The sequence below is a fragment of the Protopterus annectens genome, chromosome 2.part1 (genome assembly GCF_019279795.1).
Source record: "Protopterus annectens isolate FY-2018-M chromosome 2.part1, PAN1.0, whole genome shotgun sequence".
Lineage (NCBI taxonomy): Eukaryota > Metazoa > Chordata > Ceratodontiformes > Protopteridae > Protopterus > Protopterus annectens.
Genome location: NC_056729.1, coordinates 1423154460 through 1423178835, shown reverse-complemented (window position 1 = coordinate 1423178835; position 24376 = coordinate 1423154460). Strand labels below are relative to the sequence as shown.

The following is a 24376-nucleotide window of genomic DNA, read 5'->3' as shown; positions in this document are numbered from 1 at the left end:
TCATTATAACAGATTTTTGTACCATTTATAATGCATTCACTTAGCTGAGAAAAGGCTTGTTTTTTCAAATGGGTCTATACTATATAGTCGAAGTTTAAAAACTTTGAACCTGACGTGAGCGAACTCATATGAGCAAAGTTTGAAACATCGACTATATAATAAAATTTAAAAAAAAACTTACCTTATTGCTCTGAGCAGAGGGGCAAGCCTCCCTGCACCCACCACATGGGGGCTGCGCCCACCACACCCCCCTACTTAAATATAACAACTCCGAGAATGCACCATTGCAGAAAGGGAAAATTTCCCATTCTGCCTGTGAAAAGCCATTGACTTTCACCTTCGACCTTTATGAAGTTCGATCATATGATGCCGACCATCTATGATTCAAACATCGGAACAGTCGCTCATCTAATATAGACCCTTTCAAAGATTTTGCCTAGAGTGGGTAGTATGGACATTAGCCTGACATCATTTGCTGACCCTGGTTTACCAGCTCTGAGAATGGTTATTACAGTTGTTTGTTTCCACAAAACTGGCATAACATTTTTGGCTAGACAAAGACCCTAAAGGTGTCAGAAAGTCATGAGAATGTGATCTTTACAAAGGGAGATGAACCAAGGACTAAACTCCTGCATCTGAAGAGGTGACTTCTGGGATTTGGTCAATAATATTTGCACTGTTTTTTTTTTTTTTATAATCTTGAAACAGAATGGATGAGTTGAAAGAAGTGGCTCCGAACAATGCACTGACTAGTGTGGAAAGTGTGAGAGAGTAATAAATTCACTAAGGAAGTCTTTTGCAGTTAGGGTCTCTGAGCAGTAACATACCGAGCAATCTATTTGTGGCTTTTGTAGGGAGTGTATCCAAACCAGAAACATAGCTGGCTCAACCAGCACTCTGTGCCAGTACAATGAACCAGAACCCCAACCCCCTCAGCTCTTCAAGAGAAGAGCAAAAATGGATGCTCCTTATCAGGTTGCCATATGCATGACACCCCCCACACCTAGCCATTCAATTCACGTTTCTGTGCCTTGCTCCCGACCCTCTACTTTATTAAACAAAAAAATAATTTCTTATTATTATTATTAACTGCAGCAAACAGTTGCTACAGTTTATACCTTGCAAGCATGGAACACTACAGCTGTCAGATTTTAGTTTAAAAAACAAAAAGTGATGCAACAAGCAGTTGCTACAGTTTAGACCAAACACACTGAGTGCTACATTGCACAGGTTTGACTGAAAATGCAAAACCAGCTTTAAAAGCAACCCGCCCCCTGGCCAAACACTTTGTGCCCATGGCAGTTGCTCCTCTCACCCCAAGCTATGCTACTGATCTTATCACTTAACTGACAAAGTTTCAAAACTGTTTGTGGTTATTCTGGAAGCCAATTTCACATAATTGTAGATATGCACATGAATGCCTTCTAGTAGCTTTTTTTCAAGAGTCTAAAGGTAATATATTTCTGCATGTTTTATTTGTGGGGTTGCACATTACCCTGTCTTCAAGAGAAGTACTTAATGCCAAAAATGCATGTCCACAGCTATTGGGGTTTGGTTTTATTGGCTTGAATGTAACCAAAAAAGACTTAAAAGTAAAAAAAAAAGAAGTCATGGACATTCAGAAGCCATGTAGATGAAACACCTGCAAGTCTTAACAGATCATTTGCATATATCCCATGGGTATCTACTACAGGAGGTTTAAGGTATTGCACAGTGAAAACTCTAGTATGGCTGTGTTTTCTTTCAGTTTTTACTGAATGGCTTGTCTCTCTCTTTTTTACCCTTTGGTTTGGATGTTAGTTGGGATATTTTGTAGGCTCCTTAATCTTTACTAGGATCAGCTGGACTTAAAAGACCTTGTGTTTCTGAAATATAGCCAACCAATCTGCTTATGCTATGCTGATAAAGTCAATAAAAAAGCAAAAACATGCATATCCATAGCTATTTGGGTTTGGCTTTATTGGCCTGAATGTAACCATTAAGACATAAAAGAAAAAGATCATGGAAATTCATAAAACATGTAGCTGAAACACTTAATGTCTTTAAGGGTTCATTTGTATATATCCTATCGGTCTCCACTACAGGAGGTTTAAGCTATCGCACAATGAAAACTGTAACTTGGCTTGGGTTTCCTTGCAGTTTTTACTGAAAAATTATCAGACTGTGTGCAACTGTAGTACGATATGGTGAGGAAAGCATACGTGTATTACTTTACTAAATCATTAATCTTATGAGACACTGAATATTTATCACAATCCTGATATACTTGCCACAGACAAATTTGCTCCTGTTCAGGTACAAAAAAAATGTAATTCTTCACCTTGGTATGTCAAAGGATTGAGACCTTTTGTTTAAACAAAAACAATTTATGTATGGCAGATTTACAAATGACTGCAATCAAGAGAACTGGTTTTGTTTCAAATAATCCCCAGATGAGCAATAACCACGAGGTGCTCAACCTAAACACTCCTACTACATCAGAGATCTTGAACCCAGAGAGACAACTTACTGTTATCTTATTTTTATCCCGGCTGGTGAACATGGAATTGTGCAACTATAGTCTCACCTCTATGACCAAACACAGGCATAGGTGGTTGTGGACTCTGTGGACCTTATGGGTTTAGGTTTGCAATCCTGGTGATAACTGGAAGGAGAAAGATGAATTGAATGTGTATGTGTTGCTTTACAATCTAGATGCTGCGTTGTCTAAATGTGTTTCCTGGGAAGGTCAGGCGAAATTTGGGCAAAATTTCTTAATCACTTCATAAGTCAAAAGGGGTGTAGTGCACTGTGCGTAGTGTGAGTGTGACTGTGGTGTTTGGTGAATTAGGACTGTGGTGAAAGATTAGCCTTTGGGTTTGAATAAGTACTTGCATCTCTCACAGACATGACACATGACAACAGTGGGTACTAGAAAGAATAAGACAGTTGTTACTGTCTCAAGATGCGGAGTGCAAGCAAACTAGGATAATACTGATCAATGAGGACAAAAAAGGTAGTTATTGGGACTGATGTGAACTGCTGTGTAAGGGAACTAAATTACAAAAGACAGCAAAATTAAAATTCTACAAGGCAGCTGTAGTAGTACGAGAGGTGTGACTGCTGAATAATGAAAAATTCATAAAAGTAATGTCTAAGGGTTGTCTACTGAACAATAGGAAATGTGCACAATTCTGACACCCAAGGAAACATCTTGGATATAACAGTTAAAAGCTCTTGAATTAAAGTGACCTGACATGCTTGCTATGGTATAAGACCCAGAATTTCTAAAACTGCAAGGAAAGTTAAATTTAATTGCTACATACACTTTTAAGAAATTTCTAAAATCACAATAACAGTACACTGTTAAGACCAAGTTAAAACAGATTAGAAAGAGGGTCTAAGAGAAACTCAGCCACAACACGACTGCATCAACTTCAAGTCATAAAAAATATATCACCACCAAAGAAAAGTGCCATAGACTCTGTAATAGCTACACATGTTCGCACTCTGTATGAGTACAACTCACTATTGCCAGAGGTACAGTAATGGCTAGCACTACTGCACCTCTGGCAATAGTGACTTGTGCTCGTACAGACTGCAAATGTATAAACAGAGCAGTTTCCAACACAACAGAAGAGAACAGACCACAGTCACAAGGCATTCTTTAACTATGTCTGAAATCTAAAAGGGAATACCCAGCTATGCGCTAAACTGGCTGTGGATGGCACCACCTATACTTGGCCAGAGGAAATAGCCAACATGTTAGCTAATGGATTTGGAGCAAATTTCATCCATGTGTCCCCTCTAGTCATCTCCCAAAATATACCTGTCAGCATTCCTCAGCCTATTATCTCAAGACAGCAGGTCACCATAGCGCTCTCCAAGGCCAAAAACACACATCAGTGGGACCAGACAACATCCCAAGTTGCCTTTTAAACAACTCAAAACATGATCTAGCAGACCCACTGGGATCCCCATTTAACCAAAGCCTGAGAACTGGCTATGTTGTGGCGGAATGGAGGACAGCAACAGTAATCCCTATGCACAAAGAGGGACCATCAACCAACCCTGGGAATTATAGACCCATAAGGTTGACTAGCATCATCTGCAAGTCCATGGAAAGAATAATTATGGACCTTATTAACACAGAACATAGGTTATCTCCAAACTCTGGACCCAATCCAGTTCAGATTCATTAAAGGTAGATCATGCCTATTAAACATGGTTGACTTTTTTGAGAAATTCACCAAGTCCCTGGAAGTGCAAAAAATAATGCATACTGCCTAGGTTGACTTAGCTAAGGCATATGACAATCTCCCACTCACGTATTATACAGAAACTCTCCCAATTGGGAATTAACCCATACATTACCAGATGGGTAGCCAACTGGCTCACCCGCAGGACACATACTATCAAAGTGGGTGATTTCATCTCTTGCAAAAGATCTGTCAACAGTGGTGTACCACACAGTTTGTGCTGAGACCCTTACTGCTTGGAATTTATTTCTCAGAAGTCCATGCAAACTTGGATGGCTTGTGTCTGACCAAGTCCACTGACAATTGCAAATTGGAGCAATCACAGAGTCCTCCAATGATGTTATTTTACTGCAGACAGGGTTAACGCAGAAAAATGTAACACATATACAAATGCCTTAGATAAAGCAAACTTGCTGGCTGACAGTTTCAGCGAGAACTTCACCCCTCTGTCCCCCCATCAGTAAATCAGAACATCCCCAGTACCTGCCCCCTTCTTCTTATATCTAGGAAACAGGTCATCACTGCTCTTTCAAAGGCAAAAAATACAGCCTACATGGGACCCGATAACATACCAGGCTGCATCCTACGTGAATTCAGGTAGGAACTTGCAGCACCATTAGGTGCCCTAATTCAACCAAAGCCTGAGTACCAGCTTCATCCCAGCTGAGTGGAGGACAGCCACTGTCATCCCTTTACACAAAGGTGGAGAGTCCACTGATCTGGGAAATTATGGACCCATCAACCTAACTAGCCTGACTTGCAAGGCCATGGAACAGATTATCATGGACCTCATTAACAAGGACAACGGCAACCTCCAAACACTTGATCCCACACAGTTTGGCTTCATCAAGGGGAGGTCATGTCTACTAAATTTGGTTAACATTTTTGAGACAGTCACCAAAGCCATGGACGAGGGGAAGACACACCTACCTTGCCCTGGCCAAAGCCTCTGACACTATTCCCCACTCGGGCATTATGGGATAAATCCTCTCAACTAGCCATCAATCTGTATGTTACTAGATGGGAAGCAAACTGGCTCACTGATAGAACCCACCTAATTAAAATAGGGGAAGCCACCATAAGCAGTAGACCCGTAACAAGTGGCGTACCCCAGGGTTCGGTCTTGGGGACACTTGTTATTTGGAATATATTTTTCTGAGGTGCAGGCCAAAACCAGTGGGCTATGGCTGACAAAGTCTGCAGATGACTGCAAGCTGGGTGCTGTCATCAATTCCCATAGTGATGTAGACATCCTCCAGTAAGGTCTCCCTCAGACAAATGACTGGTGTCAGAAACATGGCCTCAAGCTGAATACCAAAAAATGCATCATCATCCCCTTTGGGGAGAGTGACATCCCCACAAACTATAACATTAATAACAATTTCCTAAGCACACAATCAGTTGTGAGAGATGTGGGCACCCAGGTTGATAGCAACCTGACTTTTGACCATCACGTTGCTTCAGTTGTATGGAAAGCCTTCTACACGGCCCACCTCATAAGTAAGGGAACCTCATCCAGGGACAAGGAGGTCATAACATCCCTGTATTCTTCCCTTATAAGGCCCATTATTGAGTACAACTCCCTTTTTGGCAAGATGCAAAAGCTGGAGAGACCACAGAGGTTCCTCACCAGGAGAATCCAGGACCTCAAAAATCTACCATACACAGGCTAAAAGCCCTATCCCCTCTACTCAGTTTCATACAGACTCCTCGAAGGTGACCTCTCTGTATGGCATACAAGGAGATGACGGACCCCACCTTGATGGGACTGCTGCATATCCGCAAGACAAGCTCCACTCATGTAACTCAAACGTGTGGCCTCAACCTGGTCTGCGACATCAACAGGACTTGTTGGTGGGACAGATTTGTGTCCCAGAGACTCCTCCATCTATGGAATAGACTCCCTCTCCACGTCAAGCAGAGTACCTTTTTATCCCTTTTTAAGTGCAACCTGGATAACTGGATGGGAAACAAAAATATACCCCTGGGATTCCAGCCATGTGCCTGCTGGACAGGGGCATCGGGTGCTGACTTGTCTAAACATGGGCTAAACTCTTGGTTAGGTTTACAGGGACCTCAGGGCCAATAGCCTATTAACCTCCTACGATAAAAGATAAATGCACAAACAAAGCAATATTATTCCCTTTGGGAAAGCGGACATCCTTGCTAATTACATTATAGACACACGGGGGGTGTAGACCCAGTGGTATGTGATCTAGTACTCATGTTGATAGCAATCTGAACTTTAACCACCACATATCCTCAGTAGTAAGGAAATTCTTCTATGTGGGACATCTTATAAGTAAAATGTATCACATCTACATCTAAGGATGTTAAAATTCCATTATATTTGGCCCTCAAACCAATAATTCAGTACAATGTTCCATTTTGCACATAACTCACCATAAACCTGCAACTACCAGAGAGACCACAGAGGTTTCTCAACAAGAAATTACATTGTACACAAAACAAGTCTTATGCGGAAAGACAAAGCCCTGTCACTGTATTTTATCTCCTACAGGTTGCTAAGGGGTGACCTGTGCCTGGCTTACAAGACGGTCTCTGACCCAGCTCTGATGGAAATACTACACATTCACAAATCAAACTGAATGAGAGTCACTTACTCCTCTTCTTGGGAGGGTGGCCTAATGGTTAAGGTGTTTGCCTTGCAAGCACAAGGTGCAGGGTTTGAGTCTCACAAGGGATAATTGGCTAGGTTTAAAATGGCTCGCAAGGGCAGTTAGCTTAGTACTAATCTATGAACCTATGAAGTCCACCTGGTTGTGTGAGTGCATTCTTACAGGAATTCACTGATTTTCTGGGTTGGGAGGGTGGCCTAATGGTTAAGGTGTTTGCCTTGCAAGCATAAGGTGCAGGGTTTGAGTCTCACAAGGGATAATTGGCTAGGCTTAAAATGGCTCACAAGGGCAGTTAGCTTAGTACGAACTTATGAACATTATGAACATTTCCAGAGATCTTAACCTAGCCTGTGACATGAACAGGTCATGCTGGAGAGACAGCTGCATCTCCCAGAGAATGCCACTTCTCTGGAACAAGTTTCCGATTCACATGAAACAGAGCCCCTCCCTAACCATCTTCAAACACAACTGAGATCAATGGATGAGTAACCGCAAATTCACTCCTAGGGTGGTGCCCATGTCCCTCCTGGGCAAAGGAAGTCGGTATTAACTACCATAGACACTTACATCTTGCAAACATCACTCATCTAACCATCGATAACTGGGGCAACTCAAGATAGATATGGCTAGGCTTGTAAAGGCTCTAGGGCTGTTAGCCTAGTAACCTCCTATGAACAATACAGTTATACATAAATGCATTTTACAGATTCACCACAAGAAATGATCACAACTGGATATCAAACAGAACAGCAATTACACACAAAACTATTAGCATCTGATAAATGCAGTAGCACTACTGTAGCATGACATTTAGTTACCAATGATATTCAGTTTTTGAAATGGTTGGGGATGCATTAAATAAACGAACAGCAGAAAAAGACATCTAATAAAACAGAAGCACTTTAAAACAGCAATATAAACTGACAAAACAGCAATATAAACTGACACATTTGTAAATGAGTACAGGTACAAAGGTTTATACCGGGTTACCAAGCAACAGATCAAATAAGACTTGTAAAGCAAGCAACCCATGGGTTACTCTAGCTGCTGGATGCAACTTAAATGACAGAGAGCAACCTGCAGTCCTTCTGGTACACTCAATTAGTTACTCCTCTTATCCATAAGTAATAGAGGGCTTGGGCTGCAGTAAATTTTTAGTTTCCAATACATTTGCCAGAGGTAGATTTGAAGATATTGAGGAACACTATTTTCTTTACAGAAAGGGGAGGTTTGTTCGACAGGTGGAGAACTCTCTGGGAGAGATATCTATCATGCCAACTCTTACTTATGCTGTAACACAGATTTAAGTCCCCTGACATTGTATTTGTGTTGCTACCAGTTTTTCAGATATGCAGTACACCAAACAGCATCAAGTTACAGACAGTTTTGTAAGCCAGATATAGAATGCCATGCAGGAGTCTATAGGAAACAAAGAAAAGAAATGGGGCTTGTGGATCTTCTAGGTAACATAGGAAGCGCACACCTAATACTTTTTTTTAAGTTTAACTTTGAGTTTAGGACATGTACATACTAAAGACTGTACTGTATTCTAGCATGGATCTGAAGGAGGACAGGTAGAGGGCAGCCAATAACCTCTTTTGACTAAGAGGAGATGTTCTCAGTGAGCAGCTGGATAAGGCAGATGGCACTCTTAACAACACTTGGTACAGAGCGGTTAAAGGACAATCATATACACAAAGGTGCTTAAGTATCTATTTTAAGAGTGGGTGTCACTTATATGCTAGGTGTGTTGGAGTTCCTGTTTCTCTTTAGCCTGTGATCCGGACACCATGACTTTGTCCACGTAAGGCCTTCTTTGAGGATACTAGTATCATGGGAGCTGATTGCTCCAAGCTTTGTAACCATCCATGAACCTGGTCAGTCAGAGGCCTTTAATATCAGACTTGACTTCAGAGAAGTAGCTGCCAAACAAAAATAAGTGGTCCAAAAAGACAGCCTTGGGGTACACCACTGATGGCAAGCTTCTTGGAGAAGAGTGTGCCATAAATTTGAACAGAGTGGCACCTGCACAAATGAGTCACAGTGCAATCCAATGGATTACACAGGGATTTATATTGAGTTTGACCAGTTTGTCAATGCCAGAATGGGGTAGAATGTCAAAAGTCTTAGCTAAAGTGATGTAAGCTATGCATATGGTATTATTCTCATTTAATGCTTCAGGGTCTCTTTCAAGGAACAGAACTAGGTTTAGTAGGCACAAACTGCCTTACACAAAGTCAAACTGGTTAAGGGTCTAAGGAATGTAGGTTCCAAATGACTGACTTATAAGGTACTTGATGATGCTTGTGAAGCTGATGGGCCTGTCGTTGCCAAGTTCCATGTTGGGGCCTGCCCAGTACACAGGAACTACTACTTGTTCTCCAGGCTTCAGGTATGTATGAGTGGAATGTTGGTGAGTGTGCAGTAAATGGAAGGGATCTGATAGTGGGTATTCCATAATGACCAGGATACAGTCCTGTATGCAACCCAAACTCAAAGAAATGTTTTTGATCTTGGAGAGCACGTTTATTATCTGTTCAGAGATAATACCTGGGGGTGGGGTGGAGGCTTTACACTGGGAGGTTTGGAAGCGTCAGAGGGAAGAAGTTGGAGCTCAATGTATCTGCAAGAGCTTTAGCACAGAGGTGCTTAAGTATTTATTTTAAGAGGGGACGTCACCACCAAACCACATTGAGGTGGCTCTGTTCAATGTCTGGGGTCTAAATGACAGATTGAATTATCTTGAGGCACTGCTGCATTTGGAGCACATACTTGTGTCTTATCAAAGAAACTTGGTTTAAAAGTACAGAAAGAACTCCCTTCATTCCAAGGTTTTGCACTTTCCATGCCTTTCAGTCCAATGGTAACTCCAGTGGAGTATCCACATTTTTAGGACACACATCACTTCTAGGCAGATCCATAGAGACACTGAAATTGAATAGACAGATTCAAATCACACTAAACAGGACCAACTATTAGAATATAGTATGTTACAGGCCCCACGTACGTTCCCAGCAAACCATGCTAGTTTCCAAAAATACATTAAATGAACTCCAAATCAACATAATTCCATTACCTAGGAGATTAACTACCAGCCTATAAACTGGGATACCTATACCTCAACTGTAAAGTATACCCCAAAGTTCCTTGATTTCATAAACAAAAACACCCAACTGTCAAGGAACACACTAGAGGCATAACAGTCTTAACCTGGCCTTACCAACATGGTGCCAATATCAATTATCCCCCCCCCCGGTACTCCCTTCTCCAGTAAAATCTGATCACAAACTGGTAGCATTTTCCTTAAAACATCTCCAAGCAATTTGATGAAAAAAATCACAAAGTTCAGAGATTTCAAAAGTACAAACCTCTGACTATGATGAAATATCAAAATTCAAGTTTAACTGTATTACTCATGATGCTGATACAAGCAAGCACTTATGGAGGCAAAGTTTATTTGCACCAAGATAAATGCATTGACCTGGCAACCTTACCATATCCAAACAAAATGGGAAGTTTAAAAGCAAACTAGTCTGGCAGCCCACATATATAAATAAAAACAAAAGAAAAAAAGCTTCTTAAACTATATAGCAAAGCAAACACTTCAAAAATCAAAGTTAACATTAAAAACTATCAAAGGACCTAAATAACACCATCAGAAATAAGATATCCCGTGAACATGGCCTAACACTGGAAGCTAAAGACAGTTATAAAGCCTTCTTTAGTTACTTTAGGAAACTAAGGAATAACACTCAACAATTCCTTATAACTTTTCCAAAGTGGCACTACCTACTTGGATCTAGTAGAGATAGAAAACATACTAGCACACAAATTCAGTACAAATTTCACACCCTGAAACAACTATAGAAACCCCACATATCCCACAGAATATCAAACTCTCCATCATAACCAAATAATGTTTGCTAAAGGTATCCACTTAAATGAAATTTGTATCATCCATGCAGCCTAAATATATACCCAGTTGTCTGATAAACAGTACAAAATATACCCACGTGGACCCATTCCTACAGATAATCAACCTGATCTTAGCCACTGGTTTTCTCCCTGAAGTAAGACAAGCTTACCACTTCACCAATGTGGATACCACCTCCAACACTGGAAGCTTCAGACCCATTAGCCTGACTAGAATCATCTATAAAGCCACAAGGTGTATTGTAATTGACCTAATTAAAAAAATCAAAACGATTTTGATAACTACTGCATGCCAACATAATAAACAACCTGAATGAGCTTGCAACTGAGTCCTATGAAGTTAGGTGGATAGCACAGTGGTTAAGGGATAGAACTCATTTAGTAAAAGTGGCAGGTACATCCTCCATCAGCAAACATGATCTACTTTGCAAATCTCTGGATGACTGCAAACTTGGTGTCATCCTCAAATGGTGCTCAAAAAATGGGTTACATCTAAATGCTACAAAATGCAATATTGTTACATTTGGTAAACAATACCTTCCTTCATTTAACAGGGCAAACAATATCCTGCTCCAAAATGAAAATGTGATGAGATGCTTTGGAACATGGGTAGATAATCCCATCAGTTGATGATCACACTGCAACAGTGGCCAGGAAGTCTTTTTATGTGAAGCAAATAACGACAAAAGTTATTTCATCTAGATCCAAGATGTTCTTACCCTTCTATATTCCGCACTGCTCAGACTGATATGATTGAAGACAATATCACTTTGGGGATTTCTGGGTCTTACTAGGTATATCAAGCAACTGATAAGATCCCAGAGATCCCTAACTAAAAGATCACTGGCTTCAAAGGCAAGAGCTAAGGGTAGAGGCTGGAAATACTGTCCCTTTATTCAGTGTCCTAGAGACTCCTCAGGGGTGATCTGTGTCTTGCTTTTCAGGTCGTTAGGGATCCATTAGACCAAGACCTCATTATTTCCTGAACTCAGCTGTCCCAACTAACACTAGAACAAGGAATTGATACCTGCTTCAGTAAATACACAAAACATTGTGGAGAGACAAATTTGTCATGCAATGCTCATCACTTCTTTGAAACAAACGTCCACTCAAAATTAAGCAATATGACACACTATCTTCTTTGAAAAGGGAGTAAGACAACGGGATGGCTATCCACAAATTCACCCTGCTATGACTGTGGCCTGTTAGTCTTTAAAAAAAAAAAGAAGGTAAAGTCTAAGGAGGTACTGGCAAGAGGTAAATAGCCAAAGGGCCCAGTTGTCTTCTATTTTTTTAATGACTATAAACAGAGATAACTAACCCAACTACATCACTGGTGAGGGTGAACTGAAATTAACAGCACACACAGTTCCAAAAGAAAGCTATTTCACTGATAAAGGAGAAAAAACATTATAACTTCACTTCTAGCAGAACAAAATCATCATAATACACAAGTTCATTTTTTACAGATTTTTCTTGCAGCATGTACCCAGACCAATTCTGAAACAAGTGCTTTTTATACCCATTCAAAAATGTAAAGTGCCTATCAACTACTTGCAGATACAGTCTCCTCTGTGATATGCAGCACTCCAAAAAGTGTTTTTACAGATTCTTTGTTAAGAGGGATAGGAGTTTCAGGTTTTCTTGTCTTTCCACTCCCTACACATTCTGGTATCTCATATCCATCTGCTACCTTTTTATATGGCTTTTTAACTTCAGTTAATTTGAAGCGACTCCCATCAGCTTCCACTCCAATTCTGCTGCCGCTGTTTTGCACCATCAATATATTTATTCTTTAGATTTTTATTCCCTACATGTACTACTTTGTAATTCTTTCATATGAAAGCCATAATCCTTCCCATAAGCAACACTATGAACAGTTGTGAACAGAAATCCAACAGCAGCACGCATTATATGAAGGTTACTTGTCATCATGCTGAACTGAGAAAGTAAACTAACTGTTTAAATGTATATATTTTAACAGTGGAAACCAGAACACAGGAGGTTAACCTCAGTCTAGTAAATTTCTGAAAAAAATAGCTGAAATTAAATTACGTTATGGCAGCAAGGAGACACACTGCCTGTGCTGAGAAGCATTCTGTATTGTCTTGGAAGTGTTTTATTATTTTATGATTTCCACTCTCTTCCAAAGATCTGAGGTCTATCTATTTTCACAGGCAGATGCTAAATACTGCTAGCTACCAGCAGTGGTTGTTTTGGGCCTGGGGACTAGAAGTCAGATGACAAGAAATTATGTCATTTTGCAAGCTAGCCCAGCAGTAATATTTGAGATATTAATTTGAGAACTCTCTGAGAGAAATGCAGCATTCTGTATTCTGTCTTTGACCTGATAACATTAAGATCCACTCACCACATTTGCCTTGCTCTGTAAATTAACTAGGGTATAGTAATTCTCTTACACATAGTCAGGAATATAGCAAAGCTTAGCTTAGATATTTTTCTTTATTTATTTGAGACTGTCCTGCAATGTTTTAAATACTTCATGTGATTTTGAACTCTGATGTCACTGTAAATATATATTTAGTTTATTATTTATTATTAACTACATTTAAACCTTTCATTGTGCATGATCTGTGTATTAAGTTTCTAGATTTTTTTAAGACTCTTGTCTATGCTACTATTGTAATTTTTAATCTTTGCATTAGTTGCTGCTTTTTCTTACTGGATTGTCTTGTATAAGGATTTGGAGCTTTTCTCCTTGGACGCCCACTGAAAATGGACCGTTGGCTCAGTTGGACCAAGCCGGTTAACAAATGACACTAAATACATAAAAAAATAAAGTTCTGAGTACTTGCCTATTTATTTGGTGACACTGTAAGCCACTCCTAATAGTCTTGCTCTTGGTCAAACTACCCTTTGTATTAATAGTAACATTACACAGTAAGATTGGATACCCATTGTTAAGGGCCTTAAAGTAGCTGATAAGGGGTTCTGGTGGCAGTGATAACTACCTTATAGTTTGGGCAGAAGGGGGCATACCTAGTAAACCTGTGCCAGCCTTTCTCAGGTGTGTGTGTGTGTGTGTGTGTGTGTGTGTGTGTGTGTGTGTGTGTAAAACAAATCTCCAAGAGTGTGTGTATCAACTACCTGGGGAGGGACATGAAGTACTGGTTGGACAGAGAGAGTGTTGGAGGACTTGGCTTGGAACCATAGCTAAGGACTCAACTCTATAGCTGTGCCAGTGGGGAGTATTATAGGTGATCTGGAGAAAGCAGGAGAAACCAGCCCCGGACTGGCTGTGGTCTCTGTATGCTCTTAAGGGAAACTGCACAATGCAGACAGCTACATCTGGAAATACTTTGTGTGTACTTGTCATCCACCATGTGTATGGCCCTCACTGTTACCAGTGGTGAGGATTGAGGCTCCTTGATTACTGGTCCAGTGGTGGAGTATCACAGCTAATACCAACATGTTTGTGCTAATGTAACATTCTCTATTCCTGACTATGCAACCTATCTTCCCTCCTTCAATGACCTACATTTTCCACCATCCTAGCTAGTCATAGTCACTGCTGTTAGAAAAAAGTCAAGTAACGCTAAGCCATCATCCCTAGGAAGCTCTACTTTCTGCCCATTATTACTGTATTTTTTTTTCTTGCCCAACTGTTACTTTTTTATGCAAAGCTGTGTGTTTGAGTTGTAAAATAGAGCCACACTGGGTACAACATGTACAAACTTCCATCCAATCTAGCCTGACAGGCTTCCTGCAGTACTCTCAAAAGTGTTTTTACAGATTCTCTGTAAACAGGGACTTGTCTTTACATTCCCTACACATTATGGTATCTCCTACCTGCTAATTTTTTATATCACTTTTTAACTTCAGTTAATCTGAAGTGACCCCACCATCCTATACTGCTCTAACAGCACAGGACTTGTGAGCTGACTCCCAACTACTGCTAAGTCACTCCTGAAGAAGGATTTCCAGAAATATACCTCTGCTCTTACAGCCGCCCACACTTAAGGCGATCATCCTTTTCACCACACATTAATCACTCCTCAGACTGCATACTTTTCAGTTCCCAGGATACTATTTAAACCAAAGGTTTCACCCTGACCATAGTCAAATCAAAGCTTTACTTCTTTATGCCATGCAGGGGTTTTCCTGTATTTCACTTAACGTCAGTTTGGTAGACAGGTACTAAAGGTAGTGCTTTATACTGAACACATGGCTAGTCGAACAGTCAACATGTCAAGAGAACTTTGAGTGGGAGTGGAGGGGATGAGAGCTTTTGTGCCTGTATGTGAGAGTTAGAGTTAGGCTCCAAGGTAGGTGAGGGGATAGGTTTTGTACGTTTTGGGTGAATATGTGTGTAATTCAGGGTTAGGGTCAGGGTTATATAAGGGAATGGATGTAGTGTTGATATTGTCTGTTTGTGTGTGTCTTGTGTAGTTTCTGTGTTAAGGTTTTTATTACGGTATGCAGTGGGGTTAGGGTTAGCAACCATTACTAAGGTGGTGCCACCATTCAAATGAATTTAAGGCTAGTGTTATGGTGAGTTTAGTGTGAAGACAGAGAGGAAATACTTTTCCTTTCTCAATCTTTTGTACCTTTGATATTTAGGACATCCTGTGTTTAAACTTCTTAATGCCAATTTTTAACCGTGACATTAAGAACGTTCAATCCGATACAGGACAACTGCCACATAAATAGGCCTCTGCCAATGTACAAAAAAAAAAAAAAAAGAATTGCATAAATGACAGCAAGTTTTAATACAGCAAAATTAGGACCCAAGACTAGGAAGGCCATGCATCTTCATGTACATATAAACCATATGAATTTTCTGTAATGAAAGGAAACAGTTTTGTCTTATCAAGACCAAATAAAAAAAAAAAAAAAAAAAAAAAGAAAGGGTAATTAGTGCTCTTTTCAAAAGACTGATCAGTTAAACATGATCTGTCATCCTGAACTGTTCAAAATGGAATGCAGTGTTATCCTTACAAACGGGTCACAAGTCACTAATGCACTATCAATCTTTTATAGATGCAGTTCAGAGCAGAGTTGTAGGAGATGGCTTGATAGGATGTTTAAAACTCAATGCGAAAACAACCAATTACTCTTGCATGAAAATGTATTTCACTTATTTACTACCTCTGTTGACCAGGTTAGTCCTACAAGACCAGTGTCCTTCTTTCAGAGAAAATTTTAAAGGGAAATTTGGTCAAGGTACCAGGGAACGTTCCCCACTCTTTTCTGGCAAGTGGCATGGGATGTTTTACATCTATATCAGCGCCCACCAACTCAAGCAGATGGGGCCTCAGTTTAACTTCTCATCTGAAGGACCGCATACTCAGGAGTGCAGCACCAACTTATGCTGCACGGCAGTGCCTGTTCACATTTGAAACTAGCTTTTCCTAACTGCTTGATAAGCCCCCTTACTCTCTCTCCACACCAAATTTAAATGCTACCTCGCTCTTCCTTAAATTCATGTTCATAACTTTCAATGCTCCCCCCATTTTACCTAGTTACTTAAAAAACTTTCAGTAAATCTTCAGTGATCTGCTGGAAAAAAATCAATAATGCACGTCACAGTTTCATACCACTACTACTTGTTCACAAAATATATGTTGATGCAAAAACTGTTTCCTGTTAACTTTCCATTGCTGTGCTCCTTATTCTTTCGGTCTTAACTTTGTTTATTTTTTCTAGTACCACACTCTTCTGTGTTACTACCCCACATCCCCCAAAATCCTGTTTAAGCTTAGTAAAACTTACCATCTACTACTGAATGACCTACTGTTCACTCTAAGTTTTATGCCTAAACTGCAAAGGAAAATGTTAAATATGAATGGTATGCTTTATATCACCACAATGTAATAATCTAATTTTCTGATGTACAATACACATACAGACTCCCAGCCATACTTATTTACAAACAGATGTATGTTCCAATTACCAAAAAGGCACTGAACAGAGAAAGTGTACATGTAATATTTACTTGTCCATACAGGAAAGTTTTGATAGGAGGCGATTTGAAAAAATCAAGTAATACTATATAGCATTCACAAGACTGCATCTGACATTGCAAAACAACTGATTTCCTCAAGAGAAGCATTCTCAGAATATAATTACAGTAAGATATGGCAGCAATGCACTGGTCTAGTGTACTATGTTAACTTCATTGGGGGATTATATAATAGTTAATGTGCTTACCTTACAGACACAAGGTGCAGCGTTTGATTCTCTAATGGGGTAATTGGCTAGGCTTGAAATGGCCCACAAGGGCAGTTAGCTTAGTGCTAACATATGAACCTATTAAACCAAAGTCATAGCCACAGCAATAGCAGTACAAAGTTAAGTGGACTCATGCAACTTGTCAATGTAGCTTCTTCATGAAAACACCCATGGAACCAGGTTGACGGTGTAGTAGTGCAGCGGTTAGTGTTGGTGCCTCACATCAAGTGGTTCTCTGGTTCAGTTCTCAGCTGGGGTGCCTTCAGTGCGGAGTCTGCATGTCCTCCCTACGTTCGCGTGCGTTTCCTCCCACATTCCAAAGACATGCTTCTGGAGCATTTCTCCTCAGACCTCTACTGAATATAGGCTCTGTCCCAGTTGAACTTTCCCAATAAACAAATGTTAAATAAAAACAGTTACATGGGTTTGTCACCTGCTTAAACTGGCTCCCTATTTAATTGTCGTCATTAGTAATACTGAGTGCAAACACACTGAAAAAAAAAAAGACTGAAAACATCTCTCTTCTCCTTTATTTTTTGCTGAGGATGCTGCTTATGAGGGGGGACTAGTATTTGATTTGCAGTAGTGAGGATGTCTCAGGGTGACATAGAAGGGAAAACGTAACAAAAGAGGGTAGATTACTGAAAGAAAATATGAGAATATATGGTACTGAAGATACAAATTTAGTTGTAAAAACACTGAAAGAATTTATATAGCATTCCCCAAGATAAAATAACTGAGTTAGGATGGGCAGAAATTATACTTCACAGTGCACTTAATTGAAGGCTTTGTAGCACATCCAATAACTACTTCAGATCATGTATCAACAAGCCACCCCCCTCCAGAAACCAACCCAAACATATATGTACCAGCACTCACAGATCACCATACCTCAGAGAAAAATTGAATATTTTGAGAAATGGCAATCTTAGACTTGGTATAGCAAGTCCCCCCCCAGCCATTCAGTCTCAGCATTTTGGAACTCACTAAAGCGGGTCCCAACATTTCAAATGGTTACCACTTATATCTGCAAACTTAAGGCACCAAAGGAATAAATGACATTTTATTATTATACCCTTTCTGAAGAGCTTTTAAAAAATTATAATATTAGCCAAGTAAAGAAAGTACACCTGAGATACAAACGAAGAGTCGGTGAATGAGGTCACTGCTGCTGTGAAATCGAGACCTGATTTTTTCTCTTGCAGCAATCTTTGCAGCTTGCAGAGCCATCTGAATTTCTTCTTGATCAATATCACCCAAAGAACAGGAGGATGATGTTAAACTGCTCATAGGACTACTGAAACAGACAAAAAAAAAAGTCATGCTATGTGCCTAGTGTCAATGAAATTTAAACAGGAGTCACAAATATTCAAACCACTGATTCAAAGTGCAGCATTCAAAGCTGTTTGTTGACTACTACTTTCTATAATTTATAAGTGCAACTTGTCGTGCAGTGATTCCAGTCTGTTTTCCTTTCAAATTATTAAAGTTCTTGTTGTTGTAACAAACTGACACCAGGAAATGACTACTTTGCATTTACTTAAGAAAAGTAGGCTAAGCCCAAGCTCACTGTCAGACAACTTTGTAATACAGCAAAGAGATAATATACAATACTATAATCTAATAACACATTACAATAAAATAACACTCCAATACTGCTGCACAGTTACATTCAGAAGAAACTTTTCTATCATAAGAGAACTGCATGCCACACTTGATTTAAGGTTCTTTTTCATCTGACAGCCATCTATCAATGACTCTGTAAGGTGGTTGTTTAGGTTAGAGATAATCCGTTGAAAGGTGGCTAGTGGTCTGATGTTCAGTGGAAATTAGTTCCTTAACTTAGATCCCTGCTATGAAAATGCTCGTTTTGAAACTTCATAAGGAGCAGTATGGCTTAAGATGTTTAAGCAGTATTAAATGACTGCATGTATCTGGCAACAGTTTTATGTTTCTGGAGACAGAGGGTTTAGATTACGGTCTTCATACAACAAAAAAGAAGAAAAATAGTGTTGCTCTCTGAGTGACTGGTAAAATCTGTACACTGGAAAGGGCGGTACAGTGCTGGTCAAACTAATGTACATTATCCATAAAACTACCCATCCTGTTAAGTGGTTCTGAAGCCTAACACATTTAAAGCACCACCGAGGGTACCAAAAAATTCACCTTCTGTCATGGAGTTTCATAACCCAGGCATCAGGAGGCATGTCATTTAGTGTCTGGTAACTACAATTCTCTTGAGACTGATACTAAAGTGTGGAGGAGAAGGTAAGCTGCTGATCGAGATAGAACCCTATACATTTAAAATGCTGGGGAGAATGCAAACCACCTCCTGATGTTGAATTAGTAGACCTGTTTGGGGTGTGGTATACATGGCTAGCTATCTGAACAGCATGGATTCACTCTTAATTATACTTAATGTTAAGCCTAAGGACCCAAATCAAGTATGGGGTGCCTTAAGGTAACTTTCTAGTGTGGATCTTAAGCAGAAGGGAGATGAGTCAGGGTTCCAGATAACAAATAATGTGTACATGTTAGCAAATGCTACCATGAAGTTGTCCCTTAGGATTCCATTGTGAAGTTTAACTACAAATTAAAATCACCTTTCTTTGTTAAACAATTAAGTGGCACAAATATTTGCACTGAAATTACTAAACTGATAATCATTATACTTCCTGAACACTTTTCTTTCCAGGTTAATATGTGCAAAGAATGAGAATATACCTTCCATGAAATAAAATAAAACATTTTTTTTATTTTTATTTACCTATTGTTGATCAGGTTGGCCCCACTATGCTAGTGGCCTATTTTTCAGGGGAGACACAAGGTGCTTATTTATACCATAAAGGGATGTTTGGTGAGTGTATCAAGAAACTTCTCCTACTCTTTTCAATAGGTTCCACTAGATCTTTTACATCCACCTGAGCAACCACTGACTCAAGCAGATGGGGTCTCAGTTTAACATCTCACCTGAAGGACGACACATTCAGGAGGACAGCACCCCCTTAAGCTGCACTACAACTTGGGTTCACTTGCATCAATAAAAAAAGAAAAGAAACCATACTATTTACCATTATTAAAATCATAGAATACATGTTTTATTTTTAACAAATTTCATTCACAGCATTATATTAAATTAATTGCTCAACTCCTGTATTCCCTTAAACCCCATACTCCCCCAAGCATAATTCTGCAAGTATTGTTCTCACAATTTCCATTTCCAAAACCTTTGCCATTCTTTTAGTCATTATAGACATAAACACTTTACAATCATGGTTTAAAATTGAAATGGACCTATATGAACGATGGGTATGATGTGTCTTTCCAGTCTAAGTATTAGTCACCACAGTTTTTTTTCCAGGATACTGGTGCTTCCCTTCCTTTTAAAATAATAACCTTACAGATTTGTATCACTTTCTTCCCTACTAGCTTCCAAATGTCCACCAAATACCATCTTATTATGGAGACTTTCCTACAGACTGGTTATATCTCCTTCTATTTTAGCTGGTTAATTGTAGAGCCTCATCTACTTCTAACCTTGGCATGTTTAAGTCTTCCATTAATATTTCCATTTGTGCTTTAATTCCTCACTTCTCAGATTTATACAAATTTTCATAACATTTCTGAACTCTCTCTAATACCTTTAGAGGATCTCTTGTTATTTTTATTGTTATAGGCTCCCTAAATTTGAAAACAACCCTTTCTACTTTCTGTTGCCCAAGTCGTTATGCCAAAAGTTTTTCTGCTCTGGAGTCATCACCAAAAACAATTAAAACAGCAATCTTTCTAAACTCATGCATATTTATCTAGGTACCCCCTTATTTTCACTTTAGTGCTCTGCAACTGTGCCTTTTCTTGTTCTGTGAGATTCCCCTTATTCTGCAATACTTTAACCTTTGTCAGCCACATTAATTCTTACTTCTTAACCATACCTCTTTTTCTTATATTTCTACCCTATTTTTGAATTCCACTTTCATTTTATCCCACTCACTAGCTTTAACTTCTAGAGTACTTTCTATCTTCCCCAATAACTCCTGAGTAATCTCCACTACTCATTTCTCAAACCAGTCACTTTTTAAAAAGTAGGCTGGGAAGCATCAATCAGTGTCTCATCTCTACAGTAATTCATTATCCTGCATTTTTATCTAAACGGTACATGATCTCAAATAGTTGTTTGATGTGTGTCAAAGTTTTCAATTAAATGCATGTTTCTCTCAAATATAATCTCTGTCCAGTTATTGTACCTTGGGGAATATATATATATATATATATATATATATATATATATATATATATATATATTTATTCTCTCAGAGTATAATGGAAAGAAACTGTGCCAAAATAATTCAAATCACCACTTTTAATAAGAACAGAAAAAAACATTAAAACATAAAAAACTTTCTTTATAACAGAGAAATGACATAAGCGCTTTTGGCCAATAATATGAACTTCATCAGATTTCCCCTTCATCATAGGCAAAACATTTAAAAACTCTTGCAGAGCCTTCAAATTGGTCAATGCAGACTCAGTTCCAGTTTCGTCATAAATTCGTTCACAAAGGACGGATACCCCCACTAGTATAATTACATTGTTAGAAAATATTACATTCAATTATGCAAGTGAAAAAAAAACATTTGTTTATTTTCTACCTTTGTAATGCCTTTAATTTTAAAATAGATGTTATAGAACTTTGCTCATTTAAATCTGCCCACTGATCTGCACCAAGATGGATCTGCCGGATTATTCTTTTCTCTCCAACTGGAGTGTTAAAGGTCCAACCCTATCATTTAGGATCACCTGATCTATATCCATATATCCAAATGTGTGTTCGGGAAATTCATTTATATGCTTGGCCAATGCATTATTCAAGTTTTACCTCCTTATACTGTACTCATGTTCGTACACACACACTTTTATTTCACGGTCGGTTCTTCCGACAAAAACTTGAACAATTATTACACAAAGCCACATATATGACCTCGTACACACACATTTTTATTTCACGGTCGGTCCTTCCGACAAAAACTTGAACAATTATTACACAAAGCCACATATATGACCCCTTTCAATTTGCAGTTATATTTACCCTTAAACTGGGACTGCATTCCTTTTGCACAAAAGGCTTTAGCCACTTTTATAAACCTACAGTGATGGCAAAACTCACATTTCTTTATTTCACCCTGTCCCATTTTCTTATTACACTGTCTTTCTAAAATTTCATTAAGTTAGGGCCCCTATAATATACCGTCACAGGTTTCTCACCTATTTTACTTCTAACTATCTTATCTTCAACAATCAGCGGCCAGCTCTTACTCAAAATCCTTTCCATCATAACTTGCTCATAATGGAAGGCAGTGATGAAAGTTGTCTGTAAACTCATGTCTATTATTGGATTCTTATTTTCACTTACACTTGTCTGCAAATCAATTGTTTGTGTAATATCACCCCCCAACAAGCACTCCTTATTCAAAATATTTTAAAAAATCCCCTCTGTCTTTTACTAAAAACCTCTTGTACCAATTCATCCAATAAATCATTTGGGTATGCCCTTTTCATAAACATATCATTTAAATGGGAACATTCTTAAAAAAAAATCTTCCTCTATTGTAATCATCCAGGTTGCCCTCACTGGCCGCCCTTTGACAATAGAATGTTTTGATGTATTGGATGCATGCTAGTGAAGTGCAAAATTTTTTTTTATAATAGGTCTTCATTCTAAACATTTTAGAAATATATCTATTGTTAAATCTACCCTTAATAAAACATCCAAGTAGAATATTTTCTTCACATCCATTTCATATGTAAAAGCTAGTCAAATTCAAATTTCCGATATATGTAATAAATTCTAAAATCTCATCACTACCTCCTTTCCAGATGATACAAATATCATCCGAATAATGGATGTATAATATAAAATTATCTTTAAATTGACTATTACATAAAATCTTATGTTTCCAGGCTGCCATTACTATATTTGCAAACACAGCAACACATGGGGAACCCATCGCCACTCCACTCTTCTGTAGATAATACTTCACATTAAACAAAATATAATTATCACTCAATATTAAATCTAAGAACTCCTCATATAAATTCACTTTAACTTGTGGGACTCCCTTCAGGTTTAAACAAATCAACAACCCACTCAATCTCTATATTTTGGAGAGTGACCCCATATAAAGGTCAATGACATCTATAGTTATTAAAAAATCATTGGAATTATATTCCAACCCATCAATCAGTCTTAAAAAATTCCACAAATTCTTATCTATTTCTGTTTCATCTTTCAGGTATGGTTTAACTTTGTTATCTTAAATATTTTGCACAAGCTGAAGTAAAAGAATTATGCCCATCCACAATAGAACTCATAGGCGGTTCTTCCATATTCTTGTGCAACTTGGATACACTGATCATAACCGGTGCAACCGGTGCTGCCATATTAAAAAAAACTAGACATTTCAAGGCCAATAAGATTATCAATAAATAAATCATGAATTTTACGATATGCCCCATTCACTTCACTAATAGATACTTGCTCAAACTGCTGTATCCAACATTTTTTCCATTCTATTATTATAATAAAAAATATCCATCATTACTACCCCACCCCCTTTGTCCAGCTATTTTAGAGAATGTATTACGGCTAAATTGATTCTTACGGGTTTGAGACTGTGGCAGTATCCAATGAGGTTAGTGGAGAATTCACCATTACATTAGGATCTCATTAACCTTTTTGATAGACATCGTATAGAATATCTTGAACTTTTAATAAGGCAAAATACAAAATTTATAGAGAAATTAAGGAAAGAACTGATTTACTTTGAGAATAACATCAAAGTGGATGCTCACTATGAACAATTTAAATCTGAGCATTTACATACTTACAATAGTATTGAGCAACATATGAGTCAGTTAAAATGATAAAAATATAGTTATGGAGGGACATTACTGATTATGCTAATGGGAGAGCATACCCCAACCACCACCATCATAAGTCTGAAGTACTGATCTCACAATGGGGGATGATCCAAAAACAGAAAATGCAAACAACATAGGTGTAACGAATAATAGTTCTGATCGGAATCAAATGCCTAACAATACTAATGTTTTTCTGACTCATATGGGTTTGGACAAATTCCCACCTTTAAGGAGATCAGATGGACTTAAGGGAAGAAATAGTCAATTTTCCAGACAGGTTCAACCAATGGGGCAGGATTTTTATAAACTGGCCTCCATGAAACAGAGGCAAATGCAGCAGAGGGAGGGACCCCCTCATTGGAACCAATCATGGAGAGGAAGACAGAATCGCAGGTACTGAGTCCACCAATTGGACAGCCTTTGGATGAAGCAGATGGGACTTCCTGTTAAGTGTTT

The 24376-nt window shown here is 38.7% G+C and overlaps 1 protein-coding gene across 1 annotated transcript in view; it reads right to left on the bottom strand.

The window, feature by feature from the left end:
• ZFYVE28 (zinc finger FYVE-type containing 28) overlaps nt 1-24376 on the bottom strand; it is a 2243904-nt gene that overhangs the window by 688796 nt on the left and 1530732 nt on the right. The window contains exon 10 of the mRNA XM_044062894.1: nt 18133-18299. Coding sequence (XP_043918829.1) covers nt 18133-18299 — 167 coding nt within the window. The remainder of the gene's footprint in view (nt 1-18132; nt 18300-24376) is intronic.